The 27,193-nt window shown below is 44.6% G+C and overlaps 1 protein-coding gene across 1 annotated transcript in view; it reads right to left on the bottom strand.

Annotated features, from left to right (window-relative positions):
• Nucleotides 1-22,982, bottom strand: part of KAL1 (Kallmann syndrome 1 sequence) — a 71,665-nt gene extending 48,683 nt beyond the window's left edge. The window contains exons 1-2 of the mRNA XM_011966846.1: nt 22,468-22,982; nt 22,113-22,416 (exon numbers count right to left, since the gene is read on the bottom strand). Of these exons, the coding sequence (XP_011822236.1) occupies nt 22,113-22,416; nt 22,468-22,982 (819 nt within the window). The remainder of the gene's footprint in view (nt 1-22,112; nt 22,417-22,467) is intronic.
• Nucleotides 22,983-27,193: the final 4,211 nt, after the last annotated feature.

Below are 27,193 nucleotides of genomic sequence, written 5' to 3'. Positions count from 1 at the left end.
TGCAGTGGTGAGATCACAGCTCACTGCAACCTTCACCTCCAGGGACATTCTTCAGCATGGTTATCTGAAAGGAGTATGACATGATGCGAATTTTTAACTGGCTATAGTGTACCTTAGGTGATATGTAATAACTAGAAGTGCTTTGAAGTCTTCTTAGGTCTTTTATTTCCTTAACTGTTGTGGGTGTTGTGTTCTTAATATAGGATGTTTTATAAACAAATATAACTAAAAATTCATCAAGAAAAATTTTAGCAGAAATTAAAGTTGCATAGACAGTTGCTAAAACCATGACTTGCGACATTTCTTAGCTACATCAGGATTCAATCTTGTCCACCTTGGGAAAGGTAGTGTGCAATAGCTGCTCTTATGCACAAATGATTGAAAGCCATTATTTGTGTTACCTTATTATTTTTTTTTTCTTTTTCTGAGATGGAGTCCCGCTCTGTCGCCCAGGCTGGAGTGCAGCGGCGCGATCTCAGCTCACTGCAAGCTCCACCTCTCGGGTTCACGCCATTCTCTTGCCTCAGCCTCCGGAGTAGCTGGGACTACACGAGCCCGCCATCACGCCCGGTTAATTTTTTTGTATTTTTTTAGTAGAGACGGGGTTTCACCGTGTTAGCCAGGATGGTCTCGATCTCCTGACCTTATGATGCGCCCACCTCAGCCTCCCAAAGTGCTGGGATTACAAGCGTGAGCCACCGCGCCCAGCCGTGTTATCTTATAAATTTATTGAGGGTTTTTGAAATTCTGACTGTACAGTTAATCACATGAGCCACATAGGACTCCAGAGCTCTCTGAGAACTTCTACCTCACCAGCAGTCCTTCCGTGCAAAGTATTTTCATCAACGGGCATTCCGGTCTCTGTCAAAGTGTAAGATCTATTTGAATGTGACCAAGCCTGTTCTCTAAACACAACCAGGATAAGAAAAAGGACCAACACGTGATTCCAAATACCCACTCAAAATGTTTGTAAACTGTAGCATTCTGACTCAGATGATACCATATCATTACAACTCAAGAGAAGATCTTTGAGGGCCATCCAATCCATCTTCTTGGTGCAAACAAGACAAATGTAACTCATTAATGACATGTCATTGTCTCATAATACAGGGAACTTTCCAAGGGAAAGAGGTTACACTGTCCCTGTAACATGTTACCCCGTCATGCTGACTTTTCCATCCTGAATTCCTAGCGAAATCTCTCAAAGCCGTTCAAGGGAAAAGGGGTGAGGAGTTGCAAGTGATCAACTTTCAGATTTTCTGCCTGCTAATATTTTATTCTCTAATTAACTAATTCGTCTAGTAACTCTCTCCAAAACATTTACCATGCCAAAGGAAAACATCAAAACCAGAAGAGAAAAACACAATGCAGGGACCATGCTGCCTGAGTGTGAAGAAGGAAGATCACACACATACTACTGAATTCCATAATACTCAAGGGCAGGACCAAGACGATGACACAAACCACATCATGGAAATGAGCATATAGTGAGGAACTTCGAATTTCCACTAATGGCTGAGGATAAAGGAAAAGTAAAGAATGGGGTTGGAGGAGAAATCTAAGTGTCCAATAAACCTCAAAATTACCATACTGAAGAGGAATCTAAGTGTCCAATGATAGCTCTAAACCTCAAAATTACCAAGCTTAAGACTGTGCCAAATCATCAGGTTAGTCATTGTTACGCATTGAATAACATGTGAAAGTCATTGGCAACAGTGGCAACACAAGAGTCAGAGGAAAATTCTACATCCTGAGAATTGCAAGTTAATAGCAATTCAAGTTCAACAGTCTCCCTTTGTAGATGAGTCAATTGGGGCTCAGGAAGGCTAAAAATGTATGAACTACTACTGATTCAAACAAAAAGAATATTTTAATAGTAAGCACACCTTACTTAAAGTAAAAGGCTTTATTTCACATGCCAGGCTACTACTCATCCATCATGGGTGGTAAGCTCTCAGAAAAATTAATGTCTTCTTTTCTCAAATGAGATGAATAATGCCTTTACAAGATAATCACAGAGATGTCTATGAAAACCACCTGTGACCATCCAAGGTCAAGGCTGTAGTCTAGCTGGCAAGATGCCAAGTTCAGTGATATGACCACTTCGCACACAAGGAGTGACTTTCGATAATGTAGAAGAAGGTCTCAGAGAGATCTGGGGTCCCACCTAGAGGTTGATTAATCCCAATTAAACATGCAATTTGCCATGGAGAAGTCAGAATTCTAAAATCCCTCAGTAAGTTTTGGTACATCAATAAAGAAAATGGTTTCCAGTTGCTTATAAATAAGAGCAGCCTAATTAATTTCTACATTGTATGGTTGTTTCAAGTCTTTGCAAAGGCATAATATCCATGTAAAGTATAGAATCTATACAGTTGTTTAATGCACGGTTACACTAAATTAGATTCACATATCAAAACCCCACTTGGGAGAACATGAAAATGCAATACTGTCAAGTGCTATTCTTAGTATAATTCCAAATTCAAATTGAAATATATGACTCTGTTTCCTACGGCTGCCATGACAAAGTACCACAACCCAGGGCGGGCTGAAACAGCAGAAATTTATTGTCTCTCGGTTCTGGAGGCTGGAAGTATGAGACCAAAGTATCGCAAGACCATGCTCTCTCAGAAAGGTCATAGGGGAAGATTGACTCCGTGACTTTCTTTGAGCTTCTGACAGTTCCTTGGCTTGTGACAGCATTCCAACCTTCACATCCGTGTCCTCACATCTCTGCATGTCTGTGTTAAAATTTCCCCTTTCTGTAAGGACACCAGTCATATTGGATTAGGGGCCCACCCTCCTACAGAATGACTCATCTTAACTAATCACATCTCCAACGACGTTATTTCCAAATAAGGCCACTTTGCCACTTTCTGAGGTACTGGGGGTTAGGACACCAACATATGGAGTTAGAGGTGCATTATTCAATCCAGAAAAGTGACTAAAATAAATTAAAGCCATGGGACAAATACTACATTGTTTCAGCCACATTTCAACCTGCACCTCAGTTAATAATCTCTGTCTTAATATGTTCACGTATTATTTTTTCAATTTGCTTCAACTCACTATCAATGTTAATTTCTTCACTTTGGCCTCCTTGCTACCTCCCAGCAAATGTCAGAACATAGTGTTTTGTAACAATCCATCTGTCCATCTCACTGACAATGGTTTTTCCTTTCATAAAGTACTTCAATCTGACAGCATGTGGGTGCATCATAAGAAGGTATTTGTAATCCATAATGTAAACTGTTTAGAATCAAGTAGTCCAGTTTTGGTGAAAATGGATTGCCTGAATAAACATGGAGAACCACACAGTCATATTGAGGTGATTTGGCCAAGCACACAATTCTCCCCAGGTGTGACCAATCTACTCTTAAAATGTTGCACCCTCTGGTGAGACCTTCAGCTTCATGTTCCTGATCTTTGTTCCATACCCGGACCTCGATTACTAATGACCCATTCTTTCCCAGGAGACCCACTCTGTCTCCCTGAACACATATGTTCAGAGGAATTGACAATGGCTTCTTCATCCGTCAACAAGTTGGAATCAAAACTCGTGTTTCAAAAGAGATGGCAGCCATACAGTGACTCCAGCTCTCTCATTTGACAAATGAGTCTACCGATTCTAAGTCAGCCTACAGTGATGTTTCTGCTGAGGACACCACCACTGACTTCTACTTAGTAAGCTCACACTTAATCAATTGTACATAACCTGAATCAAAAAGGACTGCCCAGAAGAATGTCCAAGCTGGTGGATGGAGAATGGACAGTTCCAAAGCTAGAACTTGGCACCTCTTATCAAGCAAAGAAAGGTACCAGAGAGAAGCCCAACAGCATGACTAACTGAAGCAGTGGCCTTCAAAGTGTGGTACTGGAACCAGTGACATCAGCCTCACCTGGAAGCTTTTGAAACATGCAAATTCTGGTGATACACCTCACACTCATAGAATCAAAACTCCTGGCGCTGGAGAGCAGTGAGCTGTTTTACAAGTCGTCCAAATATGGCTGATCCCCACGAAAGCCTGAGATGCTTACTCTTCCCTTGCTTTATGTGACTTCACGAAATACACTCCAATTGTCTTTCTTCTCTCCCTTCCAAGTGTCCCAAATAAATGACTGAGACCATTACTCAGTTCTTACAGGTCTCTTATAGGATTCTTGTCATTGAAAAAGAACAACCCTCTTTGTAAAGCAATAAGTTGATCTTTGCATGTGCTGTTTTCTTTTTCTGCAAGACCGAGACTCAAGGTAACAACGTTCAGGGCGGTCTAGACCTCTCTGGCCTCTGCTTTCTTGGCCTCATCTCAGTCTCTGGCCATTTTCATACAGAACAACTGTAGAAACACGTAATTTCTTGCTGGGGATGACCGTGTGGCAAAAGCACAAAGCTGACTTTAAAGGCACTCTCAAATCACCCTATTATTTTTCAAAATAGATGCTTGGCAGCTGCAAGGCTTGACAGGTGCAATATGTTATGCATAATAAGTCATTCCCACAAGGCGCATTACTGCCTGGAATCTGGCATGTTGACCAGCAGAGGTTAAGGATTAATGTTAAGTTATCAAGCTAATTACTCACATGCATTAAGAGTAGCTGGAGAGGATATGCTTCCGGATAACATGAGCTGGGAACTATTGCTATTATCACTATAACCATGAAAAAAAATCTAATTGAAAAAACGTACCGTGCCCCAGAGACAAAAACTACTATTTCCATGTGCTTCCCTACTGAATATTTTAGCAACACATTTTGGAATATGCCTGGAATCCTAGAAGTTGTTGTTTCAATGGTAAAGCAAAACCTCCATCTTGCTATACACATGTAAACTGGGAGATGCGGGACTTAGTTGCGCTTCATTTGCAGTAGGGAACACCCAAGAAGGGGAAACAGATGACTAAAACTACGCGTTTTCCCCTTCTAATTGACTTTACTAAGTGTCAGATTTTTGTCACATTGTTTTCTTGTGATACATGCTTTTTCATTATGCTAATTTATGTTATTCATTAAAGAGTGCAGAATAATTCATCAAACTAAAATAGAGCACCTCGTAGTCCATTATGCCCTGACTTACATTCCAACCCATTCATCATGATTCTGGGTTATTTTAATATAAACTTCAAAAGACAGTGTGTTTTAATGAGGGACCACTTGAGAAAACATGATTAATTAAATGTGATGCAAGAGAAAAGAGCAATAACCCCAAGAAAAAACTTTGCTTTGCAAAAAAATAAAACTCATTCCAAGAAAAATGTGTTCATTGCAGAATTAGAAGCATGTCTGAAAAGTCAGGTATGTTTTCCCAATAGAATAGATGACTTGGAATTAAATGAGTTTTTTTTCCTTACACAATATTTATCCAGGATTTCAAATTTCTATAAAAATCTACTTAATCTTATCCGATGCATCATATGGAAATGGGAAATCTTTCTTTTTTCAGAGACAGGGTCTCTCTGTCACCTAGGCTGGAGTGCAGTGGCTCAATCATAGCTCACTGTAGCTCAACATCCTGGGCTCAAGCAATTCTTCTGCCTCAGACTCTCAAGTAGCAAGGATGAGAAGTATGCACCACCACGCCTGGCTAATTTTTTTTTTGGTAGAGATGGGGTCTCACTTTGACGCCCAGGCTGGTCTCAAACTCCTAACCTCAAGTGATCCTCCCATCTCAGCCTCCCAAAGCACTGGGCCCACTATGGCCACCCAGAATAGGAAATCTTTAAGTAACAAAAGCACATCCAAGAGATCTGCGTATCATGCTCTACCGATTGAACTAGATACTTCAAAACAAACTGGAAAGAGTCTCTTAAATTAAAAGTGAAGTTTTTAAATCTCTTTTTTTTTGAGGTGGAGGGGTCTCTCAGACCAGACTGTAGAGCACTGGGGATCCAGGGTTACACACTATTCATTTTATTTTATCTTTTGTAGCAATGGAGTCTCACCGTGTTGCCCAGGCTAGAATAGAACTCCTGGGCTGTGATCGTCCCTCCTCAGCCTCTCAAGCAGCTGGGGCTACAGGCATGCACCACACTATTTTTGAATCCCAAGATCGTCAGCACCAGGCACTCCCTCTAGGCCTAACTCATCTTGATGACAGCCAGCGCATCTGTAAGCCGAGTAAGAGGCTCTGTTCTGAGTAAAATGCATGGCATCCCAGAAAACTCAATGAAGCAGCACCACCATGGAAATGGAGGAAAGGGCAGTCGATGGTCTGAGAGAGAGGGTAGAGACAACAGTCTTCAGAAAGGAAAAGAAGTTTACGTGCAAACAAGTCCCCAAAACAGGAGACCTTAGGACCAGTTCACCAACAGAAATAATGATAATGTGAATTTAAAGAAGATGCAGCATAACTAAGTTTGCACGAGTCTGCTCAGAGGTAAAAACCATCCATCTACTTATACGATCATGCTCACATGCCACGACACATCTTCACAATCAGGGTTGCTAAAGACACAAGGAAAATGAGGCTTTTATTTAGGAGAGAGAAACTTAACAGAACGCTACAAGGTCTCATTTATTCAGAAGATGAAAACTTGTCAGGCTAACCCTGTCCTTTTGTGGTGATCTCAGGGCCCAAACCTCCTCCTCTGACTGTGAATGGGGATGCCCATGTCTCCCCGTAAGCAAGAGAGTTCACAGCATCGGTTTTGATTCCAGAATTACTTACAGCAGAGATATAAGCATAGGAAGGGACAGAACCAGGGTAGGGCACCAGCAGTCTGGATTCACAGTGTGCTCTGGATCACCCCGTAAACCCCATCTTGTGGCCTCCCATCTCTGAGCTAGTGCCACCTGATGCCTCCTTTGTGTCTGTGCACCCCAGTTCCCTGACACGGTCCTTTGGGAATGAAGGCGTGTGCCTTGGTCATCTTGGCAACACCAGTGCTTAGCAAGGAGCCTGACATAGCACAGACCCTTAGCGTTTCCTGAGAACAAGAAGCTAAGACATGTCATGACTGCCAGGATGTTTGCCATAGAGTGGAAGCAAAACATATACAGAGATAGAGACAGACACAGAGATAGAGACCCAGAGACAGAGATGAACGGAATAGATATGGATATCCCGATACAAAGATTCACATATTGCTGTTTGGAGACATCAGTTTTGTTATGACTGAAGGTGGGAGGGATGGTACTGGCATTGAGTAGGGAGAGGCCAGGGATGCTGTGGAACCATTAAAATGCACCAGACAGCCCCTCCAGTCAACAAAGAATCTGCTCCAAAACGTCCACAGTGCCATGGTTGACAAACCCTGAACTAGACACGCATGCATAATATACACACTGACAAATACATGGAAATTAAATTCTAGCCCTAATTTCATGAGGTTATGTAAAAAAGCAACCTCTATCTCTTTTTCAAAATTGTGGAGTAATAAATTGAACTAGAGTATGCAAATATTGCCCTACTAAAAACAGGTTTAAAACATTGCAAAAATCTGTAGCTCCTGGATAATAAAAAAATGAAAATACAGACGGCCAACTAGTCTATATTTGTTTTTCTGGTGATTGTGATACTTAACCAGAAAATATATTCTATCCAGATTTTTTTTTTTTAATTTCTTTGCAGCTGTGAGGACGTTAGCTCATAACTCCGGATACAAAAATGTGGAAACAACAAAAACAACCAAAAGATGTTCTCCACTTTCTTTTAAATTCTGGCCCAATGGGAAAAAAGAGAATACTTCCCAGATGTAGGCCATTTCTGGAATGATGACCACTAGGTTTGGCTGTACTGCTTTCAAAATGGTACAGCCAAATGTCAAAATAGAAAGAAAGGGAGAGGGAAGACAGGGGGAAAGAAAAGAGAAAACAGGAGAGAGCGAGAAGAGAGAGACAATGCATTTCTTCTCAAAGATATGATGGGCTGGCCTGGCACAGTGGCTCACACCTGTAATCCCAGCACTTTGGGAAGCCCAGATGGGAGGATCTCTTGCGGCCAGAAGTTCAAGACCAGCCTGGGCAACATAGCGAGACCCTATCTGTATTTTCAAAAAATAAAAACTCAAGCCTAGGCAATATAGTGAGAACTTGTCTCCACAAACTGTTAAAAAATTAGCCAAGTGTGGTGGTACATGTCTGTAGTACCAGCTACTTGAAAGGCTGAGGTGGAGGGATCCTTGAGCCAGGGAGTTTGAGGCTGCAGTGAGCCATGATTGCACCACTGCACTCCAGCCTGGATGACAGAGTGAGACCCTGTCTCAAAACGTAAATAAATACAATAAATAAAAATTCAAAATTTAAAAAATAAATGATTAAACAAAAGATATGATGGCATTATCCATCAAGGATATATGGGACACAGATTTTAGATTTTAAAGGCAAAGTTCTAGTTCCAAATGACTTTTCTGTTTTGAGGACACAGTCTCACTCTTGTCACCCAACTGGAGTGCAGTGGTGCCACTGGAGCTCACTGCAGCCTCGAACTCCTGGACTCAAGCAATTCTCCCACCTCAGCCTCCCAAAGCACTGGGAATACAGGCATGAGCTACCATGCCTGGCCCAAAATAGCTTTAATAGCCCAAAACATGGAAAAGAAAATGGGGAACAAAGTGCCCACCTTCAAACAATGACTGTTTTTAATGGTGGACACCACCCTAGGTGACGTCTCTGTCCCTTCTTGCCACAGATGAAATTTAAAAGAACCACAGTTGTCAAAACATGTTCACAACAACTGGCCTCCCATTTTCTTCTAATTCTATCTGAAAGGAGTCAGTAATTTCTGCATGAACTTGGCATTGATGGCATCAACAGGATTGGTTTCAACTCCAGGGGGCAGGTACCAATGCTGTGGTGTGGTTTATAATTCTGCCCTTATGCGGGTCATTCGAATGGCAGGACTGTTGGGCAGGAATAGGTAACCTCCGATGTCTGGTTGCCATAGCATCTCCTTACAGCTACATCGTTCTCTGCTCCTTGTTTTAGGCACAATTACGCCTCTACGGTGAGCAGAACTCTGTCCACTGGGGAGAAATGACCATCAAGCAAGGGATAAAACAGGAGTTGGCAGAGACAAAAGTAAGTATCTGGCCATGAAGAAGAAAAGACGGAAATCTCAGCACTGCATCAGAAACTGTTGGCGCACAGTTCTCAGGAAACATTTGTATACTTCCAATTGTGGGAATGATTCTATTATCACTATTCCTTATGATTGTAAAGGATCTTGCAATTTGCATTCTGCGGGAGTCCTATCAGTTGGAAAGCCAACTAATGACCCTGAAACGCAAACCTCCTTGGCATACCGGATTTATTATAACAACACTCAGGACCTGTCCAGTTGATGGGGTTATACATGTCAATGTAAGCTGTGTATTCTGTTAAAAATCTCTCTCCCATATTTTAGGTTTACAGGTTTGGGCCAACTTTCTTTCTGGTATACACGGTATAACAAGGAGTTTACATTTCAGAAGAGTGTTGTTACTTCCAACGGTGTAGGCATTTAAAGACAAGGACTGGGATATTTGTGTAAGTCTAGATGGACTGTCTCTTGCAATAATGCCCTGTTAGAGATTTAAACAAGAGTTAATCAACTTTCCTTGAATGAACCCTTCAAAGAACTCAAAAGGTTCTTTGTCACCAGGCTGGAGTACAGTGGCACAATCTCGGCTCACTGCAACCTCCACCTCCCAAGTTTCAGGAATTCTTTTGCCTCAGCCTCCTTAGTAGCTGGGACTACAGGTGCGCACCCCCACACCTGGCTAATTTTTGTATTTTTAGTAGAGACGGGGTTTTGCCATGTTGGCCAAGCTGGTCTCAAACTCCTGACCTCACGTGATCTGCCCGCGTTGGCCTTCCAAAGTGCCGGGATTACAGGTGAGAGCCACCACGCCTGGCCCATTATGTGACTTTTTAAGTGGTAACAACATATCTGCCTTATCTTTATGAGAATCAGGGTAATGTGAAACACAAAATTATGTATTTTTGAGCTCACTAAGAAAATATTTTCTGAAGTATTAATAACCTGAAGATAACTTGAAAAGTAAAGAAAAAACCTTATGAAATAAAAAAGTTATAATTCAAAACAAAAGGGTAAACAGAATGTGAATTAAGAGCCTTGATTAGTTGCTGGATTCTTTTCCAGCCTTTTGATGGGGTATTGTTTCTCAGACTCCCCTGAGGAGAGGTTTTAAAGCTTCGGGGATTAAAGAACCCCAAAACTTCACATCTTTACCATCTTGTTCTCATGTGCAGCCTTGAGAATTTTCAAAATTCTTTTTTTGAAAGATTTCCTCACTGCCTAACTTTTATATTTTGCAGAGATGCCGGAAAGAATTATAAAGTGTAAACACACACACACATAACCAAAACCCAAACAATAGGCAGTGAAGCAAGCATGTCAGGCACACTGAGCTCATGGAAATGGCTGTCACATACATGCAAGCTACAATTACCATGCACAACGACTCCACACATGTCCCATCAACATACACAACAGCAACAGAGCCAAGAATGAGGACACCATGACTTTTGTTATTCGCAGGCAGCAAACATCCCCTGTGATGTCCAGGACTCCAGCTGCTTGGAACGCTTCCCCAAGAATGTCGAGAAAACTATTTCATTACATGCATGGAAAATTGGATGGGCCTAAACAAAAGCAATTGACGAAAAACAAAAAAAGGCGTTCTTCATCTGAAAAATATCAATACCCATGATCATGAGTTAAATTACTATATGTAAGGACTTAAAAGATGATTCATGGCTTTAATAGTTTCTTTCTTCATGTCCACAACTTGCAGCAATTTTATTAAACGTTTGTCCCTCTCTCCAGTAGAAAATAATTCTCTTGATCAGGTACGGTGGCTCGCACCTGTAATCTCAGTACTTTGGGAGGCTGATGCAACAGAATCACTGGAAGTCAGGAGTTTGAAACTAGCCTGATCAACAAAGCAAGACCCCATCTCTGGAAAAAAATTAGCCAGGTACAGGGTGTAACACACCTGTAGTCCCAGTTACTCAAGAGGTTGAGGGAGGATTTCTTAAGCCTAGGAGTGCAAAGCTACAGTGAGATGTGGTCATGGCACTGTACTCCAGCCTAGGCAACAGAGGGAGACCTTGTGTAAACAACAAACAAAAAATTCTTAAAGAAAGTAATTGTTTTGGAGGCAAGAAGCACATCTCACATATGCTGGGGCCTCACAATCTAAGATACCTGAAAGACAAGTTGTGTTTTGCAGATTCTTATTGGTTAGAAGAATGAATTGGGTGGGTATGTGCACCACCACTCGGGATGGTGTTGATGGACTGATATTTTTCAAGCCATTTTCTATCACACCAGCAACCTTTCAATTGTCCTCACCTGTGCAACTGTGGTGCAAAACTGTGTCCAGAAGCCAATGAGTGAGAAATCCCGTCCTAGTTCCCTCACAACTGAGTGTCTCTGGATCGTAATATAGGTGCTATTTCCCCTCTGTCTTCTCTAGCGGCTAACATACTAAGAAATGGGGTCATTCAGTACAAATATCTAGGAATGTGACAATGAGGGCTTGAGTTTCTGCTATGGATCCTTGGTTATCTCATTATCAGGCCTTCAGTTTTCTTATCTGGAAAGAAAAATAACATTCCTGACCTCACAGAGTAGTTGTGACGGTCAAATAGATATTTTATGTGAAACAACTGTGTCAACTTCAAAACACTGTAAAATGCAATGCTAAATGCCTTCTGTCCCGTGGCTCAGGAATTTCGGAGAGCTTCTACCTTCCACTAATTCAGAAGCTGTGTCCAACCGTAAGCTAAGAGATGAACAGCCTCCTTTTCCTCACTTCTTTCTTAGGCACTTTCTTAGGGGTGCGGCCAAGGATCTCCGTAGAGATCAACTGAAAAGCATTAAGAGTTGAAATTCAAGCAGATTAGCAAGAACCAGCAAGACACACACTCCTGAGTGTTGTGGCTTGAATGTGGCAACAGGTTACAATGGGCATGCTCTTAACCTGCCTTGCAGAACAAAGCACTTGAGCTTTGTGGCTATTTATTCCTTCTCTAACAAGTTCCCAAAGCCTGGCTGCTAGCTGGGAGGCTGATGCTGTATCATGGCCATTTAGGTTATGGTCCCCAACAGACAGACCACACTGTTGCAAGACTCTCTATTTATACACATGCTGTTCCAAGCTGGAATAACTCAGCGAGCAATTATGAGACGTTCCCTAAAAAGATAAACACCCTCCCTCCTCTGAGATCTCATACAAAAAACTCCATCTATTGGGCTGAACTTGTCTGTTTACAAACAAGTCTTAGCCTCAAATAGACCCTAAGTTCCTCATGTACAGAGGTTTTAGCTCATCTTTGGAATTGTAACAATCCACTGATATTAGCTGAAATAAATGGAACTTATTAAATCAGTACTTTTTTTAAAAAAATATTTCTATAGGTTTGGGGGGAGCAGGTGGTATATGGTTAGACAAGTAGGTTCTTTAGTGGTGATTTGTGAAATTTGGGTGCACCCATCACCCGAGCAGTATACACTGAACCCAGTGTGTAGTCTTTTATCCCTCACCCCCTTCCCACCCTTTCCCCTGAAGTCCCCAAAGTCCACTGTATCACTCTTATGCCTTTGCATTCTCATAGCTTAGCTCTCACTTACAAGTGAGAACATACGATGTTTGGTTTTCCATTCCTGAGTTACTTCACTTACAATAATGGTTTCCAATCCCATCCAGGTTGCTGCGAATGCCATTAGTTCATTCCTTTTTATGGCTGAGTGGTATTCCATTGTGTGTGTATATATATATTTATACACACACACACACACACACACACACATATATACCACAGTTTCTTTATCCACTCATTGATTGATGGGAGTTTGGGCTGGTTCCACATTTTTGCAATTGCAAATTGTGCTGCTATAAACACTATAAACATGCGTGTGCAAGTATATTTTTCATATAATGACTTCTTTTTCTCTGGGTAGATATCCAGTAGTGGGATTGCTGGATCAAACGGTAGTTCTACTTTTAGTTCTTTAAGGAATCTCCACACCGTTTTCCACAGTGGTTTAACTAGTTTACATTCCCACCAGCGGTGTAGAAGTGTTCCCTTTTCACTGCATCCACATCAACATCTACTATTTTTTGGTTTTTTGATAATAGCCATCCTTACAGGGGGTAAGGTGGTATCGCACTGTGGTTCGACAAAGCAAACAAAAACAAAGTGGGGAAAGGACACCCTATTCAACAAACGGTGCTGGGATAATTGGCAAGCCACATGTAGGAGAATGAAACTGGATCCTCATCTCTCATTTTATACAAAAACCAACTCAAGATGGATCAAGGACTTAAATCTAAGACCTGAAACTATAATGATTCTAGAAGATAACATTGGAATAATCCTTTGAGACATTGGCTTAGGCAAAGATTTCATGACCAAATACCCAAAAGCAAATGCAACAAAAACAAAGATAAATAGGTGCGACTTAATTAAACTGAAGAGCTTTTGCACAGCAAAAAGAACAGTCAGCAGAGTAAACAGACAACCCACAGAGTGGGAGAAAATCTTCACAACCTATACATCTGACAAATAACTAATATCCAGAATCTACAAGGAACCCAAACAAATCAGCAAGAAGAAAAAACAATCTCATCAAAAAGTGGGCTAGGAACATGAATAAACAATTCTCAAAAGAAGATATACAAATGGCCAACAAACATATGAAAAAATGCTCAGCATCACTAGTAATCAGGGAAATGCAAATCAATCAGTACTTTTTAAAGAAAGAAACAGACCCAGCACCTAAACAGACAGTGATTTACATGAAAACAGTCTACAAATGCTACATTTGTTCCTTTCTGGGCATTTTTTACATATTGGCTAATAAGGGTAAGTATTTTTATCCAACCCTCTTTACCATCAGGGAAAATTTCTCCCCTCACCTCTTTGAAACCATACATAAATTACATTTTTAAAATATACAAAGGATTGTAGGTCCCGGAGGAGGCAGTTTTTCGGGGGTATAGCTCCTCTGGTTGCATGCTGAGTAAATCCAATGTTGGCTGATACCTGAAATATTGGGGCTCCCTTGCCTTCTTCCTAGACCTGCCATGTAGTACTGTCGTTAATGATGTCCTCTCACTCCAGCTACTGCCTACCTACCCTACCGCTATTTCAAGCTTGCCTGAACAGTGCCTATTTTCACATTTCATTGAATTCTCAACAATGAGGGAGCATGATGTGCTTACCTACTAGGTCCAAGAATTGAAATCCTTTTACTGAAGTCATCAGGAGCTAGAAACTAAATTCAAGTAACAGAAAATCTTCTGAATCTGTTTCTTTATTTAAAATTATGTTTAGGCCAGGCGCGGTGGCTCACGCCTGTAATCCCAGCACTTTGGGAGGCCGAGGCGGGCGGATAACGACGTCAGAAGAACGTCAGAAGATCGAGACCATCCTGGATAACACGGTGAAACCCCGTCTCTACTAAAGAATAGAAAAAATGAGCCAGGCGTGGTGGCGGACGCCTGTAGTCCCAGCTATTCGGGAGGCTGAGGCAGGAGAATGGTGTGAACCCGGGAAGCGGCGCTTGCAGTGAGCCAAGTTCGTGCCACTGCACTCCAGCCTGGGTGACAGAGCGAGACTCCGTCTCAAAACAAATAAATAAAAATAAATAAAATAAAATAAAATGACGTTTAAACTTTGTATTCTCTCTCAATTTTTTAAAGGATAGTAAATGAAGTCTTAGCTGAGAGTGTAAAAGCTAGATTGTATTTTTACTTCTTCTACCTACTAGCTTGAACAGGTCATTTCTATAAGAATCGAGTTGTCTGATCAGAAAAAACAAAAGTGTTGAACTGGACCAAGTGTTTCTGAAGGGAGGTGTCTTAGACTGGGTTTCCTAGAAGCAGAGGTTGAAATGGGGTTTCTCGGACATGGGGTAATATTGGGGCGGGGAGAGAAGCTCTCAGTAGAAGAGGGAAGAGAGGAAGCAGGAGAAGGCAGAGATAAAACCTGTGTGGGGATGGGATCTCAGCCGGAGCCCTGCATGAGCCTGATCCCATGCAATGTTTTTGGGCATGAATTGCATGACAGAGCTGATTCCAGCAGGCGGCTGACCTCCTACATCCCCTGAGCAGAGAGCCAATTGCCATGGTCTGCCCACATCAAGGAAGGAGGATGCATGACCTTGCAAGCAAGATGGTGCCCATCGGTCAAAGGTGATTCCCTTAAAAGGAAGCAGCTGTGAGCTATTAGCAGCGGATACAGGAGCCGGGAGATGGTGGGGTGAGAGGCAAGAAAGAGGTCAACAACTGAATGGACTGGAGAAGGAATTGGTGTCTATCACCTCTTTTAAAATATTTCAGAAAACTCCCCAAAATGACACATTTTCCTAAGATGATGGTGCAAAGAGAACTAAAATGTCATGACTATTCATTTTATCAATCAGTTCTGGTCATGGCGGCAACCTAATGCTAATCTAAAGCTTGAAAGAGTTATGGATATCTTGGATTAATGTAAAGAGGAAAAACTAGGTCATACTTAATAAATGCCATATGTTGACAGACAACCTGCTTTCAAAATATGGAGCCCAGGGTAAGTTAAATGGAAAGGTTGAAAGGTAGCTGACTTCAGAACCCTAAGGCTCTGTGAGCTTAGATGATGCCCAGGAATTATGTTATTCTATACTTTACACAAGGCATCGCAAAGAGGCATTTTCAGTTATTTCTGTTCCTATTTCATAAATAAAAATGCCTTTTGATAATATAGATATGCTTCATTAATTGCTGCCCCAAACCTCCCTTCCCCCAAAAATGGTATGAGAGTCCAGTTTCTGGACAGCAATACCAAGTAATCCATTGGAACTTCTCCATTTCTGACTTAATACAAGCAGTGCCCCCTAATACTTTCATAAGTCTCTCTACCTTAACCCCAACACTTTATACTCACTCACTGAAACATACCTGGTAGGTTAGAACATGAAAGGTGGTGAATTTATTTTGAATAAATATGATAACCTCCAAATTTATGATTACATTTTTTAAAGTGGGAACACTTGCACCAACAATATTACCTTTTTAATTTAGGTGTCCAAATACACACATGTGCATAAATAATATCACATATATATATATATACAAGTGTATATATATATATACACAGAGATATATATCTGATATATATTTGATATACTGCATGAAGAAATAAACAAGTTAGTAAGTGTATTTTCTATTGTTTTTAAATGTTCTATTACAGTCACAATAAGGTAGAGTTTTAAATCATGTTCAAAGAGAAATACCATATTAAAAACACAAAAAATTGCAATGAATAGCATAAGGTTTCTTTTGGGTCAAATTCAGAACATGTTAGAAATGCAGCCAGAGAGCCAATAACTCAGACCAGGAAACACCAAGACCAAACTGCATCGAGCCGTGTCTCTGCCAGCGGCTCTCTAAATGCCTGGCCATCCTGCAATATAACTGAAAACTCAGCACAGGGCAAAGGGACACATTATAGGCTGGGTATGAGCACCACAAAATCCGTTCCTCTGAAATCTGTGAGTCTGGGGCTGATTTGTAGCTGCTGGGGTTTTGATGCACTAATTGTTTGTTTACTTTTCTTGGAGGAGAGGCTGGTCCTCTAAGTGGAATGATCTCATCACCAGCTTCATTCTCCTTTTTGCCAAAACAAACAGCTTCCAATTACTGCTAGGAAGAGCCTGTGATCTCTAATCAGCTACCGAAGGGAGTCTATCAGTGGTACTTTATAGGGTGAATAATGTCCCATTAAGGAAAAATCTCTCAACATCAGTACAATTCTGGAACCCTAGGGCCAAGCTGCTGGCAACCTGCTATTTGTCTTCCAGCAGGATCCCATCCACTTTCTCCCTGGGCATTCTGAAATCTGGCAGAGACACACCTCGCCTCACTTGCCCACGGACTACTACTTTTCCTCAAACGCTAGTCTCTTGAGCCTCCATTGAGAAAACACAGGCAGAGAAAGAGCAGGTTCCAGGCCTGCCAATGCTGAGATTGCCAATGGCAGGTCCCAAGCCTGCCCATGCTTAGGGAACTTATTACGTGTAGAGCTCAAGACTCTGCTACACCTGTGCCACCACGGGCAGACCCAGGGGAGGTCAGAGGAGCAAGAGTGTCCAAGATGAAGCATAAGGCATGAAGTCACTCTCAAATGCATAAAGAGTCGCCTATAAAGAGACAGGGCTTATCTCAGGCACCACCTCCCTCCTTTCCTTCTTCTTTAATCTTCTAGGGAAGTTGAGAACATAAAAGGAGAGATGTTTCTCCCTAAGTGAGCATATGTTAGCATCGTACCCTTTAACATTACAGGTGACCCTATGAGGAACCGCCACACTAAAGTAGGTTTAAACTTCCCAGATGGCTGCATCCTTGACATACAAACAAAGCAAACTAGGTCAGTTTCACAGACGTATGACCAGTGCAGTCCACTCCATGCTCACAAGAGGACCTAGGCTTGGCGTATGCTCTGCAATGGCCATGCTGAAATTCTTTGAGTTTGAGTTTTGTATGTAAGAGTCAATAGCACACTGCAGTACTCACTGGAGAGTGGACATGTCAGCTTACAACCGATCCTGACTCCCACCGCACCCTCACCTCTCCAGGACAGGTTCTCGCCGCCCATTCCCCCATCACCAGCACCCCAGGCCCCACTGGCCTTCTGCTCACCACCTCCCATCACATGATCCCTGCCCACTATGATCCCTGCAGGAACCTGGGCATGGGTGTAGGGAAGATCAGGGTTGGCCATATGCATGTCCTACAGCATCCCATGGTATGGTTGTGTCTGTCCCCATTCCATGCTAGTAGCATCATGGCGTGTTTGGTGGGTGGCCAGCCCGATTCTGAGACACTGGAATGGCACACCCACTGAGGAGGTTGCAATACACCTGGGAGCTGCCCATCTGCTGGGGGCAGGAGGAGCTGGCCTACGAAGGGGAAGCACCTGGCTCAACTTCCAGAGGACGTGTGCCAGGCAAGAGTACAATCCCTGGGTGCAGCAGCAGGCAAAAGAGGGGACCTGGCCAGCATCATGCCTGAGCGCATGTGTCTGAGCCCAAGGCCCTAGGTGCCTGTGAGACATGAGTGTTCCCTGGGCACACCCCAAAGCCTTGGGGGAGCCTTCTCTTCCTGCTTCCACCATTCCCGAGTCTGGCCTGTTGGACCCTCTGGCCATTTCAGGGCTCCCTCCAGGAATTAAGTGCTCTGATATTTGCGTGTAAAACTGGCATTGCACAATATAAAGAAGAGTTAGTGTCATGCTAATAATTAAACTTTTAAATTTTCTTTACTGAGAACTACATGGGATAGGAAATTTAAAACACCATGACTAGTTAAGAGAAGCAAGTGGCAAAAGAAAGAAAACGTTTTATATCTTATTTCCTTGGACAAACACTTTTTTTCTTGCTGAGTAAGAGGCCCCATGTTTTTATTTTGCACCAGGCCCTGAAAATTAGGTAGTCAGTCCTGAAGTAAATTATCCAGCTAACCAACAAAATCTTAAAAATAGAAACAAAACCAAAAGCTAGAAGCCATCCTCAGTGATAACCCAGCTAAACAGTCAATGAACTGTGTGATGAGCCAACTTTTCAAGACCTCTGAGTTCTTCTCTAATTTAGTAGCTGCCTTCTAGGAGGGTTGTGGGGATTAAAAGAATAGTACTTGTAAAATACCCAGAAGAGTGGCTGCTCCTTAGTAATCTTCCGGGTAGCGCTAGCTGCTGTATTACCATCACGTGCATGACCCCAACATGTTTTGCATCCTGATTGCATCTTGCAGGGCAGGTGTTTCTCTCCGCCACCGGGCACATGAAGGGTTGACATTCAGGAAGGTGGCGTGATGCACCCAAGCTACCCATCTGCGAACAGCAGAGCCTGGGTGTAGAGCAGATCTGCCCAGCCCCAAAGCCCAGTTCCCTGCTCCATACCTCACAGACCCATAGCTCCTCTTCACTCTACTAACTGCACTTATGTATTCTATTTGTGAGCCTGAAATAGCTCCGTGCCAAATGCCCTGGACAAAGCACCCTGGAGCCAGGTACTGACATTTCAGGAGATGCTAACATGCACTGTTTCTTTTCGTGAATGAAGGGCAGCATTCAGTAGTGAAACGATGGGGTTTCCATCCCATCTCCCTTTCTTCCTTTCCAGGTCGGAGCAGTGTCGGATTACTCAGGTACCCCTGGTCTGCACTCCCACGCCCGTGCCTCAGTACTGAGTCCCTTGTGTTTTTGGGCGTGGTTGACAGCCACTGTGCGCAGGTGGGGCAGAAGCAGCCTGCAGACCTGGAGGTGTCAGGTGTGAACATCTACCCACCGCTTTTCTGTCTTGTTGCTGAAGGGCTGGCCAGTGGAGGACAGTGGGGACAACTGGGACACAGACTATGAGACAACAGCTTCCGCTGCAGGCCTATGACAGCAGGTCACTGACCCAGGGAATCTGCGTCACTGCCTACCCCATGAGTGCATAGGTTGCGCTCTCCTGAGGCAAGGCCTGATAGCTTTCATACTTGAGAGTCCACATGCCTGGCGGGCATCCAGGCTGGAGGCCACGCAAGCTTCTTCCATCCTTAAACACAGCCTGAAACCATGCAAGAGAAGATGGAAACACGCACCTGCTCCACAGACAGCTTTATGGGTGGGCTCATTAGCAGAAGTTGGGGGGGTGACCCTGTAGGAAAGGGCTCTTCCTAAGACTTCCTGTAGCCCAGCCTTTATAAATAGACTAATAAACATCACATGCAGTGTCATGAGTTGTCTGCAGACTGATTTCTCTACCTTCCTTTCTTTTTTTTTTTTTTTTTTGAGACAGAGTCTTGCTCTGTCACCCAGGCTGGAGTGCAGTGGTGTGATCTCGGCTTACTGCAACCACTGCCTCCCGGGTTCAAGGATTCTCCTGCCTCAGCCTCCTGAGTAGCTGGGACAACAAGCATGCACCACTACACTGGGCTAATTTTTTGTAGAGACGGGATTTCACGTTGGTCAGGCTGGTCTCGAACTCCTGACCTCAAATGATCCGTCCGCCTTGGCCTCCCAAAGTGCAGGGATTACAGGCATGAGCCATTGCGCCCGGCCCATGTTCCTTCTAATTTTATATATATGGCAAGCGGTGGGGAACAGGGAAGCTTGGGGTTTTATAAGGAGAATGTGTTGCTGTCTTTTCAGATCTTAAAAAAGCTTAATCCCTGCAATTTAGATAAATCAGATAGGCATTACCAGGTTAGGGTTAAGGCTCCCAGAATGGCTTTACAATTGATTACAAACACAGCACTTATTAAGTCTTAACTGAGTAATTTGCAGCTTATTTCACTCCCAGCTAATTAAAATGTAATCAGGATTGTCTAGCAATGTGCATTCTGTCAGCAGTTTTTCTTCCAAAGAGAAATCACGCCAAGGAGACCACAAGAAAAGCCTTTCACGGGAACTGGCTTCATCTAAGCTGCTGCTTTAGCCACTGAAACTGGAAAACAAATAAATGACAGCACTGACAATTGAATAAAAAGAAAAAAAAAAGGTACTCTTTCTCCCTGGGAATAGGCAGCTCCGTTTCGTTTTCTGTTGTTTCAAATAATAGTGTGGCATCTTCTTAGGAGAGTGACTTTCAGGGTAGGACGCGGAGAGCTGGAGACCAGGGGCCTGGGGACCGGCCCTCTCCCGGCTCTGTCCAGGATGTCTGGGTAATTTCACCACAGGAGGTGAGCACTGGGTCTTCCATTCCCTGAAGACGCAGGAGGACTGCAGAGCGTGCCCATTTCTCTGACACCCACGAGATGCTGCTTCTATGACTTAGAACAAACTCAACTGCACACTCGCGAACGCGTCAGCTTCACCAGCCGGTTCAAAATCAACCCTGAGGGCTAAGGGGAATCACTTCCACACTCCACCCGTATTAATATAGCCTCCTCTGGCAGCTTAATTCCCAGGGCCCCTAGGGGAACCCTCCGCCCCTTGACCCAGCCCCGCCAGGAGGGGCGCCCAGTTTAAGAGCCAAGGGTTTGGCTTGCAGTTCCCGCCCAGTCACCACTTCTCCTTTTGGTCCCTCCAGAGTTTCCCTGAGGCGAAAAATTGGGAACTTGGAACAGGTGGGCACCTACGGAGAGAGGCGATAATGAGAAGGAGAGAAGGATGAGAGAGGTTCAAAGTAAGTGGAGGATTTCAGAGCTTGCGCGCTCGACAGGGCTGGTAGAGGCAGCAGCTGCACTCGCTCCCGCTGAGTCCGGAACCTGCTCTCGTGCGCCCACCAGCACCCGGAGCCTCCGCGCAAGTCCCGGGGGGATCCGCGCCACAGGGCAGAGTCCCGGCAACCCGCTGGAGCCAAGCGCGCGGCTCCCGGAGCCTCCCACACAAGCCCGCGCGCGCACACACACACTCCCCCATCCTCAAAAAACCTACGTACGCGGTTTGGGGGACGGTGCCCTCCGGACTCGTTGCAGAGTATCCAAATACGGCCCCGCCAAATCCCCTGTCCCCGGCACTTCTTCCCTGACGCTCTACGGTAGTCCAGAGCAAGACCTTGAATATTTGGGGTTCCGAATTGAGGCGCGCACAGCCACCCGCACCCGCAACACGCGTATACGCGCACCCTGGAACACGACTTGGCACAAGTCCCCCGGCTGGGGCTCCAAGGGTGAGCAGCGAGCTCTGAGCCCGCAGAGGGTAAAAACCATCGTTCAAAAGAGACAAAGTGTCGGCCGGCGGGCACCTGCAGGGCTGGGGCTCGAGGCGAGGTCCCCGGGCGCAGCCGGGCGCGCCTGCCGGACTCCCTGCCAGTGCCCCGGAGCGCCTGGGACTTTGCAGGAGTCGCCACCCGCCCAGAGTCTCGCGCACTCAATTCCCGGGAAACAGCCACATCCACACACCCACCCTCGGCATTCACGACTCTCCCTCCCCAAGGAAATCGCCTTTGGTTTCCCGCTGGGAAGGAGGGAGTTGGGACAAGATGCCTCGGGCTTCTTTTTCGTTTCGGGAGCCGGGAAGAGGCTGGAAAGGAGGGTTCCAGCACCTCGACTGTATAATCCACGCCCAGGGGAAGCCAGGATCAGCCCGCGGCGCTGGCCCAGAACTTTGCGCGCCCAGGCTGGGAGGCGCGCGCCCCGGTGCGCCCCCGCCGCGGCCGCAGCCCCAGAAATAACCCCGGGCGGGCGGGGGCCTCCCCGTACCTGGAAGTGCTGGAAGAAGGCGGAGATGCGAGTGATCTGCAGGCTCAGGCACCTGGAGGCGCAGCGGGCGCGCTGGACGCTCCCGGCAGACAGTGACTCGTCCAGCCGTCGCGCAGCAGCCGCGCCGGGGCCGGCCGCCAGGCAGACCCTGGAGGCCGCCAGCCAGAGGCAGAGGGTCAGGACAGCGCTGGGCACCCCAAGCACCATGGCTGCAGGTCGTGGGCGAGGGCGCCGGCCGTGGGCCGAGGCTCCCTGCTCCGCGCCGGGGCTGCACTGCTGGGGACCAGGCAGGCAGCGGCCGCGACTAAGCCGGAAAGTTCAATCCTTCAACTAATGCCGGACCCTCCCATCCGACCTCCCTCCCAGCTCGCCCTCGAGGGGTGGGGTGAGGGGGACAGGCGGCCGCACCATTGGCTGGAAGGCGTGTGAGTGACAGGGGGGCCGGGCGCAGGGCCCGTGGGCCGGTCTCGGGGACTGCGAGCTCGCGCGCTCCGGGGGAGGGCGACGCCGAGCGGCTTTCCACGCCGCGCGGGTCTCAAGGGGCCGGGCTCCCACGCAGGCGCCTTTCCCGTCCGCACCAACCGCTTCCTGCCCCTCCCACCTCCCCCCTCCGTCCAGGTAAACGTCAGGTGTGAGCAGGTCCAGGCCTGCCAGGAGGGTTGCTCCCTTCCGCAGGAGGGAAGAGGCCTCAGGACCCCCAGGGGCGTCCCACCTGCCTGGGGATTGACCCCGCGCCCCTAAGTGGCCTGTTTTCTCCCCGACCTCCCCTGGGTCCAGGCTACATATTCGAATTCCCTTTGCCCAGGTAGTGGAAAGAAGGGAAGAAAACTGAAATGGCAGTAAGGCAGACGGGGAGGGGAGCGTGGACATTTGCCCTACAGTGTCCCGAAGACATGTTGCTCCTTCTCTCCCTCCTGCATTTCTTCCGTCCTTCCCGCATCCCTCCCTCCCTCCCTTCCTTCCCGCACTGTTTTCCCTGGAGACAGTCTCAGCGCATAGCTAACCACCTTTAGGTCCACACGCCTTGTTTCCTCAGGTGTCTGTTTTTCTAGTAAGCCTTGCACGCCCCAAGTGAGTGATTTATTCTAAATAGACTTGCGTCTTAATCTCTTTCTTTCCCCACGATTTGCCCCGAGCCTCTTGACTCAGGCTTTTTAGCTTTGGAATGGCTGCTCCGGCCTGTCCTGTCGTTTTTTCTAGTGTTCTCTCAGCACAGGAATTCTCCCTCCCCAGCCAGGATCCTGCCGCAGAAAGACAGGAGGCATTGATAAGACACAACCTGTGACAAAACTGTACGCTCCCCTGAGCTCCATCAGGAAGTGACAGTCCCCGTGCAGGTAGGAGAACCCAGAGAAAAAAGACCCAGGCACACTCCTGTTCGAATGCACAACAACTGACTGCTGTTCCTTTGCTCTGACATCTCCAGTCTCCTACCCAATTGCGCTTTCACCTTCCAAAACATAGGATCTCCATAAGCACCCAGCTCAACACAGTCAGGGCATCTAGATGCACTCGCTCTACTCAGAGCTACATCAGAAGGCTCGAATCCTCTGCACAAAGCCAGTATAGTTGTTTTGCAATTTCCCACCCTTTCCCTTATTCTTATACACAGGTTCCACTCTGCAATTTTGAGATCTGCTTGTTAACAAATTGCAATGACAGCCATCTGCAGCTATCCTATTATGAGTGCTTTTCAAGTACATCATCTTACATGTGTATTTCTTCACATAGCTTAAATCAGGAAGGCCAGTCGAATTAATTGGCCTTGGTGTGTTTCTCAGCGAATTAGAAAATCAGGGTCATCTTGTTCAAAAGGTTCTATAGGCAGAGCCAGTTTCATGGACATACAAGCTGTACAATGGTACAGTCGCACTCTTAGAAGGCCTGTTCTGCTATCACCATCCTGAAACTCTTCACAATATTTGAACAAGTTTCCCTGAATTTTCATTTTGCATGAAGTCTCACAGATGATGTAGCTGACCCTACCTGTAGGTTTTAGCCATGACAATGCTTTACTTCAGGGGTCCCCAACCCCCAGGCCTTGGACCAGTACCTGTCAGTGGCCTGTTAGGAACTGGGCTAAGGCAGGCTGGGGAACATTACTGCCTGAGCTGCGCCTCAGGTCAGATCAGTGGCGACATTAGATTTTGATACGAGCTTCAATCCTATAGTGAACTATGCATGGGAGATATCTAGGTAGCGCACTCCTTATGAGAATCTAATGTCGATCTGAGATGGAACAATTTCATCCCCAAGCCATCACTCGCTACCCCCAGGTCCATGGAAAAACTGTCTTCCATGAAACCAGTCCCTGGTACCAAAAAGGTTGGGGCCACTCTTTACTTGGGCTGGAAACCTAGTAATTTTGGCATAAGCTTACACGACTTCAGTGATTTGTTTTAAAATTGCTCAGAATTGCAAATGGAAATATTTTTTAAGTATGTTAAACATAATATTAACGAAGAGTAAAGAAGCTAACTATAGTGACCCCAAGCAAGCATGTGTATAAAGCGAAGTGTCAATAAATAATGTCTGAATACAGAGATTGTCTTCTAAATGTTATCACTTTAATTTGTGAATTACTAAAAACATTTCCCAAAGCTTAGGGGATCCTGTCCTAGTGTTTCTTTGGAGTTTTTTTGTTTTGTTTTGTTTTGTTTTGTTTTGTTTTGTTTTGGGACGCAGTCTCATTCTGTCACCCAGGCTGGAGTGCAGTGGTATGATCCCCAGGGCCCGGTCTGTTTGGAGTTTTAAAGTTAAGCAAGGCTGGGCCTGGTGGCTCATGCCTGTAATCCCAACACTTTGGGAGGCTGAGGAGGGCAGATCACGAGGTAAGGAGATGGAGACCATCCCGGCTAACGTGGTGAAACCCGGTCTCTACTAAAAATACAAAAAAATTAGGCACGTCTGGTGGTGGGCGCCTGTAGTCCCAGCTACTCAGGAGGCTGAGGCAGGAGAATAGCCTGAACCCGGGAGGTGGAGCTTGCAGTGAGCCGAGATTGCACCACTGCACTCCAGCCTGGGCGACAGAGAGAGATTCCGTCTCAAAATTAAATAAATAAATGAATAAATTAATTAATTAATAAAGTTAAGCAAATACATGGTCTTGGTGAAGGCAAAGATATTATGTACACCGACATTTTCTTAGGTAACTTTGATTTATAATTTTACATGTCATATCATGAAATGCATATTCTAGAAAGTGAAATCACGAGGACAAGCATGCTGAGCTTTTAAAAACAGCCTTTGGATGTTCACAGGGGTTGCCATATTTTTTTTAAAAAGCAGTGTATGTGCTACTTACATGGGTTCCATAGCATATGAATTTCTATGAATAAATGCATTTTATAATAAACCACAAAGGAGAACAAACAGTTTAACAGAAAGCTTGGGTTTAAACATATAGGGCCACCTTATTATAAATATGTTAAAATAATATTTGCGGTTATATTGCTTTCTTCTTTTAGAATAATCACAGACATCCTCTGTGATTATGCAGGCCTTTCTCATATTATTTATTTTAATTGCAGTTTAAAGTAACTTTTTAAAAGAAAACATTCTAGTAAAGTCAGAATAACAGTCAAATTTCAGTGCTTTTTTGTTTTGTTTTCATTCTGCCCATGTATGCCTAACTTATTATGCAGCTCACCTTGCAAATTGAAACATGGAAGTTCTCTGACTTTTGACATACCCGGGTAAGCCACAACCTAAGTTAATGAAAGCCAACCCCGGGGAGGAGAAGCCTAAGAGTATGCTGAGGAATGATGGATAAAGGGGTAGGACCCTCGGGTGCAGCTAGTAAGACAGTGCTCAGTATGTCTTTCTCCAGATCTCCTTGACCCCCATGATCCAAATTTGTCTAGAGAAGAATTGAACCTCACATTGACTTTGGTTTGACTTAAATAGACAAGCACACATTTAACAAAGAGAGAAGAAAAGCACCTTAATTGTCTCTTACTTATATCTACGTGAACAACGATAGACTAAAATGTGTGGTTGTCTTGATCGGGTTGTGGAGGAATCACACAAAATAAAGCCCTCATTCACAGTTTCCAAAAGTTATTATTTTCCTTTTATTTTCTTTAGTTATTGGTTTCTTTTTCTTTTCCTTTTTTTTTTTTTTCTGTTTTTCTGCAGAGAACAAGAAGCACCTGAAATCTTTACTAAAGATAGACCCCAGGGCCCTAAATTCAGAGATTCTGAGTCAGTATGTCTGGGGTGGAGGGTTGAAATGTCAGCTTTTAAATAATACCCCAAGTGATTCCATACAAATTCAACCAGAGACTACACTTTGAGGGATAATTGATTTTAAAAGTACATCTGAGGCCCGGCTCGGTGGCTCATGCCTATAATTCCAGCACTTTGGGAGGCCAAGGCAGGAGGATCACTTGAGCTCAGGAGTTTGAGACCAGCCTGGGCAACAAGGGGAAACTCCATCTCTACAAAAAGTACAAAAATTAGCCAGGCATGGTGGTAGGTGGTAAACATCTGTGGTCCCAGCTACTCAGGAAGCCTAGGTGTGAGGACTGCTTGAGCCCAGGAGGTCGAGGCTGCAGTGCACCCAGATCATGCCATTGAATTCCAGCCTTGGTGACAGAGCCAGACGCTGTCTCAAAACAAAACAAAACAAAGTACATAACCATTAAAAATGGTACAAAAAATTTATTTAAACAGCCTCTATGATTTAATTTTGTTTAAAGTATCTTTTTTTAGATGTGTGTTTATGTGGATTGGACATACTAGTCTATTTCTTAACAATCAAATGGACGTATTTTTCCAATACATTTAGCCAAGACTCTCTTAGACTCATTGTTTTTTCAGACAGCAACTTGCCTTTTTTTCAAAGGTCTTCCAGCTACATTGGATAAGGATAAAGTTCGAAGGTAGCAAATATAATCTTTATCTGATATGCTTCCCTTAGAAAAGCAAAATGAGAACTCACTCGAAACCTGAAGAACAAATACTTAAATATGACAGCATTTAGGAGTCATGAACAAAACGACATCGTCCCTGGTTTTGGTTCTCAGGGGAAAGTAAAGAGGGGAAGAAAGTCACAGATGAGGTCTAGTTTCCTTTCTAAT

Source organism: Mandrillus leucophaeus, unplaced genomic scaffold, assembly GCF_000951045.1.
Source record: "Mandrillus leucophaeus isolate KB7577 unplaced genomic scaffold, Mleu.le_1.0 Scaffold777, whole genome shotgun sequence".
NCBI lineage: Eukaryota > Metazoa > Chordata > Mammalia > Primates > Cercopithecidae > Mandrillus > Mandrillus leucophaeus.
The sequence above is the reverse complement of the archived record's forward strand: the minus strand, read 5'-3'. Positions and strand labels throughout refer to the sequence as shown.